Here is a 15,167-nt window from a genome sequence, read left to right as displayed (position 1 = left end):
TTCATCTTTCATTCTTGCAGATGTATGTTCTCATAACCCTTTACTGTACAGAACACAGTCATTTGCACTTCTGCAGGGTCACCTATCAAGAATTCCATTCACAGAAGCACACTTGCTTTGGAGAGTTCCAGGAAAACAGAAGTGCTGCAAAATCTCAAAACCTTTTAACAGGAACACACAGATAGTTGGCCTTAAAGTTATACAGAAAGAGGCTTTTAGCTCTGACTGGCAAAGAGAATGGGCATGTCTATTGTGCAGCCTCTGCAATTACAGCCCATCCCTCCACCACAGGGAAAGGTGAAAGGAGGAGATATCTACACGTGAAGTTTTTATTGTTTCTAGAAAAATCAATCTCACCAGTCTTAGCTAAGTACCAGTTATCCCAACATCAGCAAGGCAGTGTTTTGTGCGGTGCCCAAACAGGAACAAGCTGATGTACAGGGTGTAAATCTCTTTCTGGAAAGCTTCTTCTTTTGCTATCCCTCTCCAGATTTCACCAAAAAGCAGTATGTGGATACCCAGAAGACTTTGCTCAGTTAAAAAAGCCCAATACAAACCCCACAGCTCTGCAGAGAAATTGGCTATTTTTCATGCAGTGAATTGTACTGAGAAGGCGCTATTTCCTCCCAGCTAAACCCCCTAGTCCATCCATACCATGGAGCTGCAAGGCCATACCTCATTTTAGCTTTTAAAAAGCTTCTCTGCATTAATGTGGAGTCAGCTCCAGCTAAGAATGTCTCCTTATCACATGGGGCTTCAGCAGAAACACTGATTAAAAATACCTGCACCCATCCCCATCCTACATGCTCCCTTCTTAGACCAGCACAATCACTTGCAGGACTGTTTCAGAATGAAAATAAAGGGTGTTTTTATCCTAGATCAGTGTAGAATCTTATACACCCTGATACTCTCCATCTGTAGGATTAACAGTCTCACAGACAAAGCATTACAGGTCTCTGCCTTCTGCATTCTCTTCACATATCAGAACCACAAACCTTCTGGCATTATCATGAAGACATATAAGCACGCCAGACTAGGATCACTGTAAATCTGAGCAGTGAATTAAATCTAATGCTGTTTTCTTCACTTAAGGAGCAAACTTTGCAAAGCTCCTTAATGCCCAATGAAGCAGTTTTACTGTGGTAAGGAATTTTCCTCTTGTGAACTCCATGTTCAAACAAGCTCCCTGGTGAGGTACGCACAGGCTGTCTTTTAATACAAACACAAAACTCACATTTAACTTATTAGCTGGGGGAGGAATACAGATGAGGGTTGGATGAATCTCATGAGTCATCGTTTCTGTAGGATAAAAAGCAAGCTTGTCTCAAAAAAATCAATTCATTTGTTTCTATTGTGTATTGCAGATAGAAGCGCTTAAATAATAGAAAGATTAATAGAAACACACTTCCACCAATTGTTCCAGAAAAATGAAAAATAGCTTTTGCATTATGAAAGAATATTCTTTAAATACAGAGAAATAAAACATTTCAAATGAAACAATGTTTTGAGAGAGGGAGACAAATGCAGATTAGTCATGCTTGAATGTACTTTCCCAAACAATACACTGCTTAAAGCTAAGACTAAGACATGCACATACCCCAAGGCATACACGAAAAATTAGGGTCTGTATATTAGTTTAATTCCTTTATCATTTGCTCACTGCTGTATTTTTCCAGTCTCATGCCAAGCCTTACCCCAGATAGCACCACATGCATATTCTGAACCCTGACCACTGAACTCATTCCCAGCTCAACCTTCTGGGCAAATGAAGGGATGTGCTCTTGAAGTGTGAAGCAGGACAAAAGCCCAGCACTAACATCATTGAAAGGATAATGGAATGACACAGTTCAAGTGCAGTACCATCCTTCAGCAGTGTGCAAATTTCAACGAGCCTTTTTTATTACTTTAAGATTTTAGATGTGGAAGGAAATGATGATGCAGAGAAAAGGTATCTCTGAAAGAAACCCAGAAAAGTCTAAAGCCAGCTGAACAATGGCAAAGAAGTGCTGAAACAGGGGTTTAATTGAATACTCAGAAGAACTGACAAGGAAGGAAAGCCTGGGCTACAATGTGAGCTGCAGTCTTTGTAAAGAGCTATGCAAAATAAGGTAACAGTCCAGGTATCCACTGATTCCAGTTCTCACCAGAATCAATTCCTAAAAAATCCCTGTGGATGGATGGTGGTGAATGGCAGATATTGCTGGCAGAGCAGTGGGTAAAAAATTCAAGTTCCAGTCCCTTCCCTCACCTGCCCTCCAGTTCTTACCCTGTGATCTGCCACAGCCAGCGACGTGAGTCCCTTTATCTCTCTGAGGGTAGATGTGCCATAGCTCCAAGGCCATGTCCAATGACTCCATGAGTTATCCTGTACTAACTGCACTAAACACCTCTCTACTTCCACCTGGACACATTTGCTGAGTTTGTTGGCAATACTCTTTAGCCTGACTGATCTTGTATGGTGACTTGGGGACAGTGATCAGCTCTCCCTCTGCGCTCATAAATACTGAGGGCAGCTGGATCCTGCCTTGCTCTTTGGGAATAGCTGCAAGAACAGGCAGCACATGCAAAGCAAGTGGTATCTGGATACTTAGTGATACAATCTCTAGGAAGATTAAATGCCCTGTTGCAACACAATGAACCTGAGGATGCTGCCACATGGTATTCTTCGATACTCACCTTTATTTTTTGCACAAAAGCAATATGCAGTGTTTTCTGGAGGGGGAAATCCATCAACACTACCACCAGAGTTTTATCCAAAAGCTCTTTTTTTTTGGCTAAAGCAGCTTAAGTTTGTACCAAGTCTCAAAACCTGCTTGAAAGCAGATTTTTTTTTCCTGAGGAAATGGACTGTGTTTTTCAGACTGTTAAGAGTAAATGATGTGGTTATACTGATTTCTCAGTGCTAGGAATGCAAGTGAGAAAAAGAAGAGTCAGTTGACATCCTGTTACTGATGGATCTTCTTACCCATCCAAAAAACCATAGCAGTCCTGGCACAGTTACCTCCAATACCTCATTTTCTGCATTTCAATTATCATCTGATTTGGGTCCAGTCCTTGTTAATTCTCCAAAAGCCAGGATTGCAGGCAAGGGGACTTCCCTTATGATGCAAAGCCTCACCTGCTCTTCACAAGAATCGGAAGCACACTGCCTTCTAAAAACACACCAATTCCTCTTACTGGTCAATCTGTCTGTACAGGAATCTCTGAGGCTCAGCAAACTGCTGAGTTTGAAACAAAAGAAAATAGTCTTTGAAGAATTCAAGGAGGCAACACGAAATAAATTACTCTGCTTTACTAGTCAATCAGTTCATATATTATATCCACACACAGAGGTGATCAACTGAACTTGAGCTTATGTAATCAGACACATCATTGCATCGCTTCATCTTTAACTGAATAGAATTGTAGCAAATTAGTTCTGGTGCTCTGTGGAATTACCTGCTGAGATGAATTACCTGTTCACACTTTGAACAAAGTCCACAGAAAGCACACAAAAATCATTTATTCCATCAAATAGCAATTTGGACCATGCAGCTAGAGCCCACCTGACCTGAGGTAAAAAGTTCACAAGCCACTCAGCTGCTTCCAAATTAATCCCCTGCATAAGCTTGATATAAAGCAAACACAGCATTTTGGCATGGGCAGGCATCTTGAAGAGTTGCATCCATCACATATTCCTGAGGAGGTCTCTAAGATTTCCTTAGAGAAAGGTTTCCTTCGACCAAAAGGCCAAAACTACCAAAGTAGTTTACTTTTAGGGCTGGAGAAGTGAAAGAAGCCTGGATCCCACTGCCAATGCTACTCAATCTACTTACATGTTCTTGAGTCCTGTAGTATGTGAAAATAAAACTACATTTGACCACAGATTTGGACTGTTCTGAACCTAATAGACATTTGATGATACAGAAACCTGCTGCTATTTTGATGTTTTTAGTTACTCCTCCCAAACACCCATGACAAATAGGTAACTGATACAGAAATTGTCTTTAAAATTGTAAACGTTTTTTCTCTCAAATTACTCTTTTCATGCCTCAAGTATCAGAGCTGATAGAACAAACAATTCTGAAAATACATGGGTAGGAAAGCAAAATATGCACCAAGTGTTACAAAAATCTCATCTTTCCCTAAAGAATTCAACATGATCTTAACTAGGGATCACAAGAGATATCACACTACAGGAAACATTTGCTTCCATGGAAAGCACTTAATAAGGAAAGGTAAAGAGGGAGAAGTATGAAAAGGAGTGACTTACTGCTGTTTGCAGAACTGTAATGGGTTAGAAATAAATGCTAGATTGGAATAAAGGAAGTGGCTTAATGTAACAAATCAGTCAGTCATTATCATATAGAAAGAGGCAATTATAATTCAAATATAAAAACCAAGGTCCGGTTTTCACTTAGTAAAACTGGGAGCTGTGTTGAAGCCCCTAAGCATTAAGACCCGCAGAGGAATCCTTATTAAACACAGGATTCAGCATTGACCCAAGTCTCAGGGATACTGGGCTAAACCTGCAGGTGACGGGCTACAGCCACTCCACATTTAAACACAGGAGTTACACCTAACACAAATTGCCACCAAAACAGTTAAAACACCCAAATCATCAGAATCACCTCTGGTTTGAATTTTTTTGGTGAGGGCATACTTTACTCAGAAGAAAGAAACATTGTATTGTAGACATAACAGAAGCTTGTAAAGAAACTCTATGCTCAATCATAACGCTTCACATTAAGAATCATCCAACACTTGCTAATTCGGTAGGAATTATTCTAGGAAAGGGCTCAAAGTGTAATGTGGTTTGAGAGCAAAGTGGGTTCTTCCATCTTTTGTCAGACACAAACCCACCTACACATCAAAGACTCATTCCCTTGAAATGAGCAGCATTCCAGCTGTGAAGCCAAGCTTCTAGTTGATCTCTAACGTTAGCAGAACCACATTAATGACTCAAGCATGCTAAGAGAAAGTTGGGGATCTTGCATCTTGAGGATGAAGAACTGCAAAGGTATTAAACGTCTCCTCTATGGTGCCTGCAGCATGGGCCCACACCCACAGCAGTGTTTGTTCTTAATCTCTGACTGCTATTACTCTCACTCATAAATCATTCTTCAATTAGAAACAGTTTTAATTAATAACGTACCCCCTGTGCCTACACCCTGGGCCACTTTCACTAAAACTATTAAACCACTGTCTCATATACCAACCAAAAGCAGCAACAGCTTTTGTTGCAGGCCTGTGAGCAGTTTGTGCTGTTTTAAGAGCACAGCTGCAGGTAAGCACCTGATCAGCCCTCCAAACAGTGGGCACACAAGGGAATCATCTCAGCAAGAATATTCCATCCAAAGCCAGTAGGACAAAAGGGTTGTGAAGTGTGACAGCAAAACAGCACCAAAAAAATCTCAGTCCCAGGCATTCAGCCAAACAGTCACCAAATTAACTACTCAACTTTCCTAGCCCTTCACCCTGGGCATCCTTCCCCACTAAGCTTCTCAGTCAGTATCCCTGCCTTTTGAAATAGGGCCTCCATTGGCTCTGTCTCATGGGTTCAGAATTGGGAGACCAGCACCCACAAAAAGCTGCTTTCTACAGGAATCCACCTACATTTTCCCCATCCTTTTTCTTATTGCCTTAGGTTCAAACAGAGCTCAAGTCTCAAGAGTTTACCTCCATCTCCTGTCTTACATCTATAGCTCAGCATTGTTACACAACACTGTGTTTCTCCTAACAAAGACTCAAGTTCTATGCCAACAGCTCAGAAATTCAGACACCGGGATATCTTCAGATAAGAGAATGACTGCAGAGGCCCTGAATCACACAGCAATTTCTTCTTGCAAGCCCCATTCAAGCATCTGAGGGCCTCCTCTTGTAGGGACACAATAAGCTCTGCTCCCTGTCAACTCTAAACAAGCAGCTTCTGTGTCTCCCTTAAACTGACAGTTGATTGGAGCTAATGAAACATTAGAGTGGCAGTTGCTCTTTGGTATTTTTAAAGAAATATTTACACTCCAAGGGCTTGACCATGCCCTTTGAGATGACTCAGAGCCAGTAACCATGCTGGTTTGTACAAGACAAGGTGAATAAATGTGTCCCAGATACCACACAGCAAAGCTGTCAAGGTATGAAAAACTTCAGTTGGAAGTTAAAAATGGAAGTAACTCACTATTTTGTATGATTTACATTTAATATTTCAGACCAATGGTTCTGCATAATCCCTTGAGAAACACTGGAATAAACACTTCCAAACAAAACATAGTGTTTCAGCCATCATATATCAAGCCATGCTAGCACATTCCAGCCCTCACCCCATCTCCCAAGTCACTCCTCTGCTTCACAAGACCCCTTTCTCCTCTTGCCCTATGGGCTGCACCCTACCTATGTTTGTCATACCCAAAATATGGTATTTTGTAATACATGTCTGGCTCAGTTGGTTATTGAAGGGCCCCCTGCTCTCCCATCTCTTACTCATCTGAATTATTACCAACCACATCCCTGCCTGAGGCTCTCAGCACACTATCTAGCTTCGAGGGCTGTCAGAAACCTAAGCACAGTTTGTTTAACAACAGTAGCTACAGCAGTGTAAAACCCACCAAAACTGCAGTACCATCAAACATTTTACTGTTCACCAATTTGGTGAGCACCACACCTTCCCCTGGCCCATCTGAGAGATCAGGGAGCAAAGCCTGCCCTCTAGTTTGCCGTGCTGCTCTAGCAGTATGGAAAAACCACAACCTCCAGCCTGGCACCAGCCTGAGGGAAAATAAGGCAGGACTTGGGCCTTCTGGAAGGTACAGTTATTGGTTTTGTGTTCAGCTGTTTTCTTGGGGTTTTGTTTTGGGTTTTTTTTTAATGTTGAGAGTTATTACTAGGCCCTCTCTTACAATGAAAGAAACAGGTAGGCAGTGTTTTATTTTGTTTCAAACGCACTACAAAGACTGTTTCAAGCTTATGTACCTTAATCAATGATAATTCCTCTTAACAGCATGATCACCATCACCATGTGCTCTGGAGACTTCTTACTCAGTGCTGGCAGTTAATAATGAGTTAAGTCAGGCATCCCTAAGCACAAACCAAAGCTGCTCACTCACCTGCACAGTTTCACAGGCTGGCTACCCACCACCACAATGTCCTGCAGGCATTTGAAAAAACAGAAATGGTAAGAACAAAAGATGAAAACTAATGAAATGACACTGATGTTCCATTTCTCAATTCCCCCACTGTCTATTCATAATCTTGGAAAATGTTCTGGAAAATTTCTGTTACAATTGGTCTCAAGGTATTTGCTCACTGTGAGATACAATTGTTTGCTTTAGCTAAACTAATTGTCAACCTATGCAAAGACGATGGACCATTAAGTCAGAGGCAACTGTAAAGTACTGAATGATTTATGCAGACAGTTTTCCCAACTGTCTTTTTAAGAGTTGTCTCAAATACATTCCTAGTAGTAAAATTAACAAACTTACAGTACACACAGAGGTGATCAACTGAACTTGTGATTACTGTAGTACTTTAGAGTATTACACCGCTACAAATTTCACATCACCATTTTATAGAAAAAAAAAATCAAACCAACAAGAACTCTGATTTTTCCGCAACTTCTATCAGTTTACATGAGGTGGGTTGATCTTGCCTAGACACCCAGAGCCCATCAAAGTCGCTCTAGCAACCCCCTTTCTCAGCTGGACAAAGGAGACAAAATATATTGAAAGGCTCCTGGATTGAGACAAGCACAGGAAGGTCATTCACCAATTACCATCATGGGCAAAACAGACCTGGTTTGAGGAAATTGATTTATTACCAATCAAATCAGAGTAAGGTAACGAGAAAAAAAAACATAAAATCATAAAACACCTTCCCCCAGCACTCCCTTTTTCCCAGGTTCCCCTTTACTCCCAAAGTTCTCTACCTCCTCCCCTCTGGCACACAGGGACAGTGAATGCGTGTTGTGGTCAGTTCTTCACAAATTGTTCCTGCCCTCCTTCCTCCTCTCCTCAGAAGAGTCCCTCACAGATTGCTCTAGTGTGGGTCCCCTCCACAGGGTGCAGTCCTTCAGGAACAGACTGCTCCAGTGTGGGTCCCCACCGCTAGCAAGGAGGGAGGAAAGAGAATACTCCCCACGGACCTCCATGGCCTGCAGAGGGACAACCCTTCATGGGCTGTTTTCATTGCACCCTTTACCTGAGAGGCTGTTTCCACTCCACTTCTGATGAAGCCCAGGCAACATCAAACCAGCACCTGGCTGTGCAGACTCAGGCAGTGTCTCCTTTCTCACTGGGAATGTTGCTGTGGATCAAAGCATTATCTTCAAAGATCTTCCAATGGATGGATTAATGCTCAACTCATTACCCCCAACTGCTGAGACATTTTAGTGCCTGCACATACAGCAGAGGCTAAACTTGTCAGATTTTTGTAACTAAATGGTTATAATAAGGAATTATTTTCCTGTTATTCCTAGGAAATTAACTTCGTGTCTAAGGATTCTGCTACATGAAGCATAAAATTGACATAGCACAGGACACAGCTAATAGAGCTTGGTAGGTGTGTTCCCCTTGAAGTCAAAATCTCAGACATCTATAATATTCATTTTTTCTGCCACTGTCCTCTAGTACCAAATCAACTTCAATTTCTTTATTTCGTAAGTGTAACTCTCTTCATTTAGTCTCCAATGTAAGTTAAAAAAAAAAGCTAGGCTACTGAGCAGGACTATATATTTGCTTTACTCCACATGTTCAATATTAAAGACATTATTCAAAAACTCTTCAGCACACATTGTTTACTGGATCTTGTATTGTGGGGTAGCTCTTTATTAAAAGGCAGTATTTGTTCCACAAAGTACACTTCACACACTGGAGAACAGGAAGCCAATATGCCAATGTACAAACTAACTTTGCACTTCAAGTACTCTGAGATGATTCTCTGGTTTGCCAGCAGCAACCTGACAACAGGGCTCTGGATGAGAAAAGGTAACAAGGCAGAAAACAAAGTGTAAAAACTGATTTGCATTAGTGTGTCACGGCGCATATTCTTGTGGGACTGGGGTGGACAAGACAGGAATGAGGCTTGGGGACATAATTCTCAAGCCACTGGGCACAGTTAAACAATTTTAGCATCATTCAAGCGTAAGTCTAACCACAGACACATGCAGCACCGAAAACCATGACAAGCCCCCTATTAAGCAAAAAACTTCCAAGAAAGGCTAAACTAATTTAGCCTGGAAAATTCAAATTAACAGAATGACCTCAAGCACAACAGCCATCATCAGTGTTAGGAAAGTTCTATGCCTTGCTGGAACTTTAGGAAAAATGCTTTAGCCAGAGACTAAAAAGCTTGCAAACAACGGCATAACAGTGGAATGAAATTCAGGTTATCCCTCACCACAAAAATCTCACTAAGGTTTGACTATAGGAAGCTCTACACACAACCAAGGAAAAAAGAAAACAATCAACATATTGTATTATTTCACAGTGTACAAGTAAGTTTTTATGAAGAGAAGCCAATTTTCCATGTGGTCACTTTTGTGTCCTCTGCTTCATAAAGGACACCATTTGCAGATGACTACAGCTTGTTTTTTCCTCCTCCTTCTCCTACCAGCCACTACAGGAGTTTATGACTGACACTGCTTTACCACAGGAATTCCAACTGCACACTTCAGCAAATATCAAGGAGATACATACCACTGCATGTAAAGACATACAAAAAAATATGCTATGCCCTTTCCTTTGCATCACCAGGATAAACTGTAGAAGAGGAGAAAGATGAGCAATGCATAACACCACAGTCCTCCCAAAAGGAAATTAAAGACTGAATTTTACACTGCAATAAAAAATATATTTGAAAGAAAAAAAAATTGTATTTCACATTAGAAAAATATCACCTGAGTTTCTAAACAATTCTGGTTTTGAAATTACATCTAAACTCAGAAATATATTTATTATGCCTGTTCCACTCTGCTGGTTTAGGCTGGGATAGAGGTAATTTTCTTCATAATAGCTACCATGGGGCTATGGTTTGAATTTGTACTGAAAACCAACACACTCATGTGCAGCTTTTGCTTTACCTATTAAACTGTCTTTATCTAAACCCATGAGTTTTCTCACTCTGCTTTCCTGATTCCCCCACTCATCCCACTGAGGGATCAGAGTGAGTGAGCAGCTGAATGGTGCTCAGTTGCTGGCTGGAGTTAAACCACAACATCCACAAATCAGGAAACTATCCACAGCAAACTGAAATTCCATCTTTTTCACTGGATTTGGATAGTAAGTAAAGCAGCTTTTTAAACTAGCAATTTAATTCCTTGAGAATGTAATGCTTGCTTCATGCCAATACTATTTTCAGAGCAAGCCAGAAAAATCCTAGGAACAGCAAAAGCAGCTACAAGAGTTTTCAAAAGTATATAATTATTCCACTCTAATTGCAGGTGAAGGCCTCCTCAGCTCGACACAGTAGAGGCTGGCTAAAGAGCAACTTCCATCACCATTACAGAAAACACCAGTACACAGTCAAGATGAGCACAAGTCTTATTTTAACCACAGCTGAGGCATTAGCCTCTTCTTTGTACATGTGTATTACACATTTGGAAGAATGCTTTTCCTTCAGCTCACAAAAAATCTGATTTACAGTCTGTGGACACCAAACACGGACGATCTTCGTTCTAGTCCTGTTTGCCTTCGCGCCACTGCCGCGACCCCTCGTTCCAGGCTACATAAACAAAGAGAGCAAGTACCACATGCACAGTGACCACAGCAACTATGGCAGCATAAAAATAGCTGTCTCTGTCAGACATTCCCAAGGAACCTGAGGAAACAAAGACAGTAAAGAGCATTAGTGATGAGCTAGGAACTCTGACATGACAAGTCACAATTCTTCCTGAAGACCAAAGTTACACTTACTCCTGTATCAAAAGTCTGAGCTCAAAACAAGTCATAGGAAAGAATTCACTGCGATAGTTAAAGGCCTTGAAACTATTCTGGAACAAAGCAACATTGCAATATTCAATATTTAAGATAAAATACCCTGGGTTTGCTTTCACGAGCTTAGAGTTCTACAACATTCACTTTTTCTGTTGGTATCTTCCAGCACCAAACCTCAACATCCTTTTTTCTTAAGTGTAACTCTCTTTGTGGGGCAATAAAATTGGGGAGGGAGGTAGAAGAAAGAAGGGGGAGAATTCTACAATTAATTTTCCACTAAAACAGTAGAAAATGGTAGAACAATGAAATTTAGAGGACTGTTACCTTCTGTATTTAGACTGTAAAACTAATTCCCCACCAGTTAATATACATGAATGCATCTCATATAAAAAAAGCCTTCAAATATCAGAAGATCAAACACTGAAATATTGTTTCCCTTAATTAATATTAAAAAACCAACAAAGCTTCCCCAAAAGCAAACAAAACCTACACATTACAAGCTCCAAAAACACCACCCTGCAATCACAAACTCAGTCCTTTCAGTGCCAAAAGATCTTGCTATTAACTGACAAAGTGAAGTTAAACCTCAGCTTGCTACACCTCAAATAAAAAGAAAAGTTCAAAAGGATCTTGAAAGTTACTTAACAAGCTTTGAGCCTTCTATGTACTACATGCAGCAGTACACACCAAAGGATAATGGTCTCAGAACAACTCATTTATACACTCAAACTGCTCTTAAAATCAGCTGCTTCCTCCCCTCCTCCTCCCAGCTTCTGAAGGAGATAACTTCCTAGAACTGCAGGAGATAAGTATTAAAGCCTTGTAGAATCAGGACTACCACATGGCTGCTTGTTCCAACAGCCAAAGTCTCTCATCCTTTTTTTTCTAATTGAAAGAAAACTCTACAAGCAACTACATTCAATACACGAAATTGCATATGACTTAACTTGTTTACACTTACAAATGGCACATATGTTCCAAAAAGCAAAAAATAAACCTCACGAACAAGACTATTCAATCTTGATCACACAATTAGCTTGCAACACCTGCAGGAAACATAGCCTTGATGATTCTGACAAAAGTCTGCTGCAGGGTGGTGTTAAATACCCTTTAGGTAAGGGGAACAATGCACCTCTATACAATATAAACCACTGTATAACAAACAGCAAATATTGGATTGCAGATCACAATGCAGGGAAGAAGACATTGACCATTTATATAATTTTCTGTTCTAATTAGAAATTACAGAACCTTTTGTCTGTATACAGAAACAAATATTTAAACAGGAAGAAAAAACATGCTAATAGAGGACTGTGCTTTTCCTCTATTTTTGTAATAACAATGCTAATTGGCAGAAACAGAATTACCTTCAAATACATATGCCTTTGATGAAAAATATAGCCCAACAGGTAATGTAATCATTAGAGCTGTGAAGAACAGAAGCGTTCTTAAAGTTGATGTTAATGAACCCTCATTTCTGAAATAAATAAGAGAAGTTACACACAAAAGAAAGTCACAATATATATACCTGAAACAGGACACAAACTTGTTCCAAACAGAAGCCAATTACTTTTCAAGAACTGAGTAAGTGTATTGTTTGGAAAAAATAAAGACTTGGACTATGCATTTGTTGGCTGCAATAAAACTTACTGTATTCAAAACAATGTAATGATTCTGCAAGCCTAAGCTCACAAAATCAAAAACTATCTCTAGATTTTTCCCTGTTACTGCTTTGCAAGCATTATCAATGTGGGGGGTTATGTTAATATGTTTGTCCTTGTATTACTGCATAATTGTTAAATATCTAGTATTAGTTACACATGCACTTGTCATATGACAGTATTCTGCATTAAAACTTGCCAAGTTCCCTTTTTATTTTTAAGTAACTACAAGTCCAGGAAAATGACAAATTCTTCAGGCTGGGATAGGAAGGGAAGTACACTAAAGGAATTTAACAGCTTACTACTCCAAGTTCCTTTTTATTAGGTATTGTTCCTCTATTTAAAAATAACTTCTCAGTTTTTAACTAAGAAAGCTGGAATAAGTGTAGCGACAGTCAGAACGTGGAGCCAACACACCAAAACTTTGCCTTCACAGATTTAAACCTAGAAGACCTTTACCAAGAGAAAGGTTTTGAAGGTATATGTACTTGGTAAGGTTTCCCTGAACTTGACCTGCTAGAACAGGTTTCAAGTTTACAAAACACCACATACAGCTTGGTTTTGTGTGTGCTTTCACCAGTTCTTACTCACTCTGCCTGGCTGACTACAGTATTTTATTCTAAAGTAAACATCTAAGCCAGGCAATACCCTTCTGACTTTTTCAAAGACTACCTGATTCAAGGACATGTGTCCTCAGAGGGTTGAAACACAAATATGCATGGTTTTCTTTGGAAAAAAAAAAGTAAAAATGGGAAATTTTCTGTCACGTGCAGCCACGCACAGCTTCTACACTGCAGCCAACAGCACTTTTTGCTGATCAGGTACCACCATACATTCAGGCAGCGCATTAAGTAGCTTAAACAAAAGAAATGCATTCGAATTCTTTTCCTTTACCAGCGTTTGTCTGAAGGACTGTCAGGGTGGAGGGCACAACTGCATTCAAAATTTCTCTATGGAAATTAGAAACCATTCTATCAACACTTACCCATACAAGAGTAAGATGACCTCCAGCTTATTACCAAAGTTAAAAACTCCACTGCTGACAAATACTTTTCTTACACTGACATACTCTCACCGCTTCCCTACGCAGCAAAAACAAACATTCGTGTATAAGCTCAGCCTGGCGCGGCGCGTTTCCCTGCAGGCCGGCAGCCTCCAGCTCGAGACTGGGGTGGCCCCGGGTTAGGCAGCGTGCTCAAGGCAAGCCCGGGGCCTCCTCCCGCACCCGCTCCGGCTCCTCCTGCCCCGAGCCGCCGCTCCCCTCCCGCCCCGCCGCCGCTCTCCCCCGGTGCTGCAGCCCCGCTGCGGGCTGGCCGTGCCGGGTGCGCTCCCCGCGCTCCGCGGCCTAGCGCGCAGCCTCCCCCGCACCCCGCCGCCGGGCCGTCCCGCCGGGCCCTGGCCCTGGCCGCGCCGGTACTCACGGTCTGAACTCGGCCACCGGCACGGCGCTCACGGGGCCCGGCCCGAACCGCTCCATCGCGGCCCGCCGCCGCCGGCCCGCCGGAAGCCGCCGCACGGGCCGCGCATGCGCGGGGGGCAGCGCAGCCGTCGCCATAGCAACCGGGGGGCTGGCGCTACCTAGCGGTGGGCGGTGAGTTCTGCAGGGGGCCAGCCCCGCACGGCTGGGAGAGAGGGAGACGGGGATGGAGGGATGGAGGGATGGGACAGAGGATGGAGGGACAGGAGGATGGAGAAGAGAAGGGACAGGAGGATGGAAAGAAGAAGGGACAGGAGGATGGAGGGAAGAAGGGAAAGAAGGATGGAGGAAAGAAGGGAAGGAGAGATGGAGACTGAGGAATAAAGGGACAGAGGAATAAAGGCACAGAGAGATAGGAGGATGGAGGGCAGACTGGGGCTTGGACCACAGCAACAGCTTCTGCTGGACTTGATCAAGGTCATCTCTACAGGGAAAACTACCCTGAGAAGGCTCACTGCCAACTTGGAAAAGCAGTGCCATCAGTGCTCCTTACAGGTGCTTTCCTTGAGGGAGATGGAGAGTATTTGTGTATGGCAAAACTGCCGTCAAATGTCTTGGGTGAAGGTTGAGGCTTTCCAGGAAATGGCAATGGTCTCAAAGCCAATAAAACCTATGGTATTGAGATGTTTTGATGAACTCACCACTACAAAACACTACAAATGAAATAACACAGGGCTAAGTCATTCTCTAAAAGAGAGACTGCAAATTGTCTCTATGTTGCCCAGTTAGGAGGAAGGTTTGTTCACTTAAAGGTTTTCTGGTCTCCTGGCACTAAATTGAAATTCCTTCTCCAGCCAAAGAAAAAATTTCTGATCAAAATCTGAAAGAAACAGTCCCCATCATAACTAATAGGTGCTGGGAATGAGAGTCCAAGGACTCCTGCAGAGCACACTCTCCTCCAGCCTGATGAGCAGTAAGCATTTCCAAGGTTACGCTCTGTTCCAGCTATTCATTCACATTCCTGCTGAAGCTGCTCTGCTTAAATACTCACCAAGGGATGGACTTGAACCCAGCTTTTCAACAGAAGCCCAGAGTGTTACAGTCTATGCCGTGCAGCCAGTCCCATTTGCAGGGGAACTAATTGTTAATGCTCAATGAACAGCTTTAGCAGGAAACAAAGCCTTGCAA

General features: G+C 41.9%; 1 protein-coding gene across 1 annotated transcript; it reads right to left on the bottom strand.

The window, feature by feature from the left end:
• Nucleotides 1-8,760: 8,760 nt before the first annotated feature.
• On the bottom strand, nt 8,761-14,132 carry VMA21 (vacuolar ATPase assembly factor VMA21). Its single transcript, XM_085060335.1, has 3 exons — nt 13,984-14,132; nt 12,269-12,378; nt 8,761-10,785 (listed from the first exon to the last, which is right to left on the bottom strand). Exons 1-3 carry the CDS (start codon nt 14,115-14,117, stop codon nt 10,643-10,645), a joined length of 387 nt encoding a protein of 128 aa, XP_084916461.1. The 5' UTR covers nt 14,118-14,132; the 3' UTR covers nt 8,761-10,642.
• Nucleotides 14,133-15,167: the final 1,035 nt, after the last annotated feature.

This window comes from Lichenostomus cassidix, chromosome 4A (assembly GCF_008360975.1).
Source record: "Lichenostomus cassidix isolate B80296 chromosome 4A, HeHo_3.0, whole genome shotgun sequence".
NCBI classification, from domain to species: Eukaryota; Metazoa; Chordata; class Aves; order Passeriformes; family Meliphagidae; genus Lichenostomus; species Lichenostomus cassidix.
This window is presented reverse-complemented; position numbering and strand designations above follow the sequence as displayed.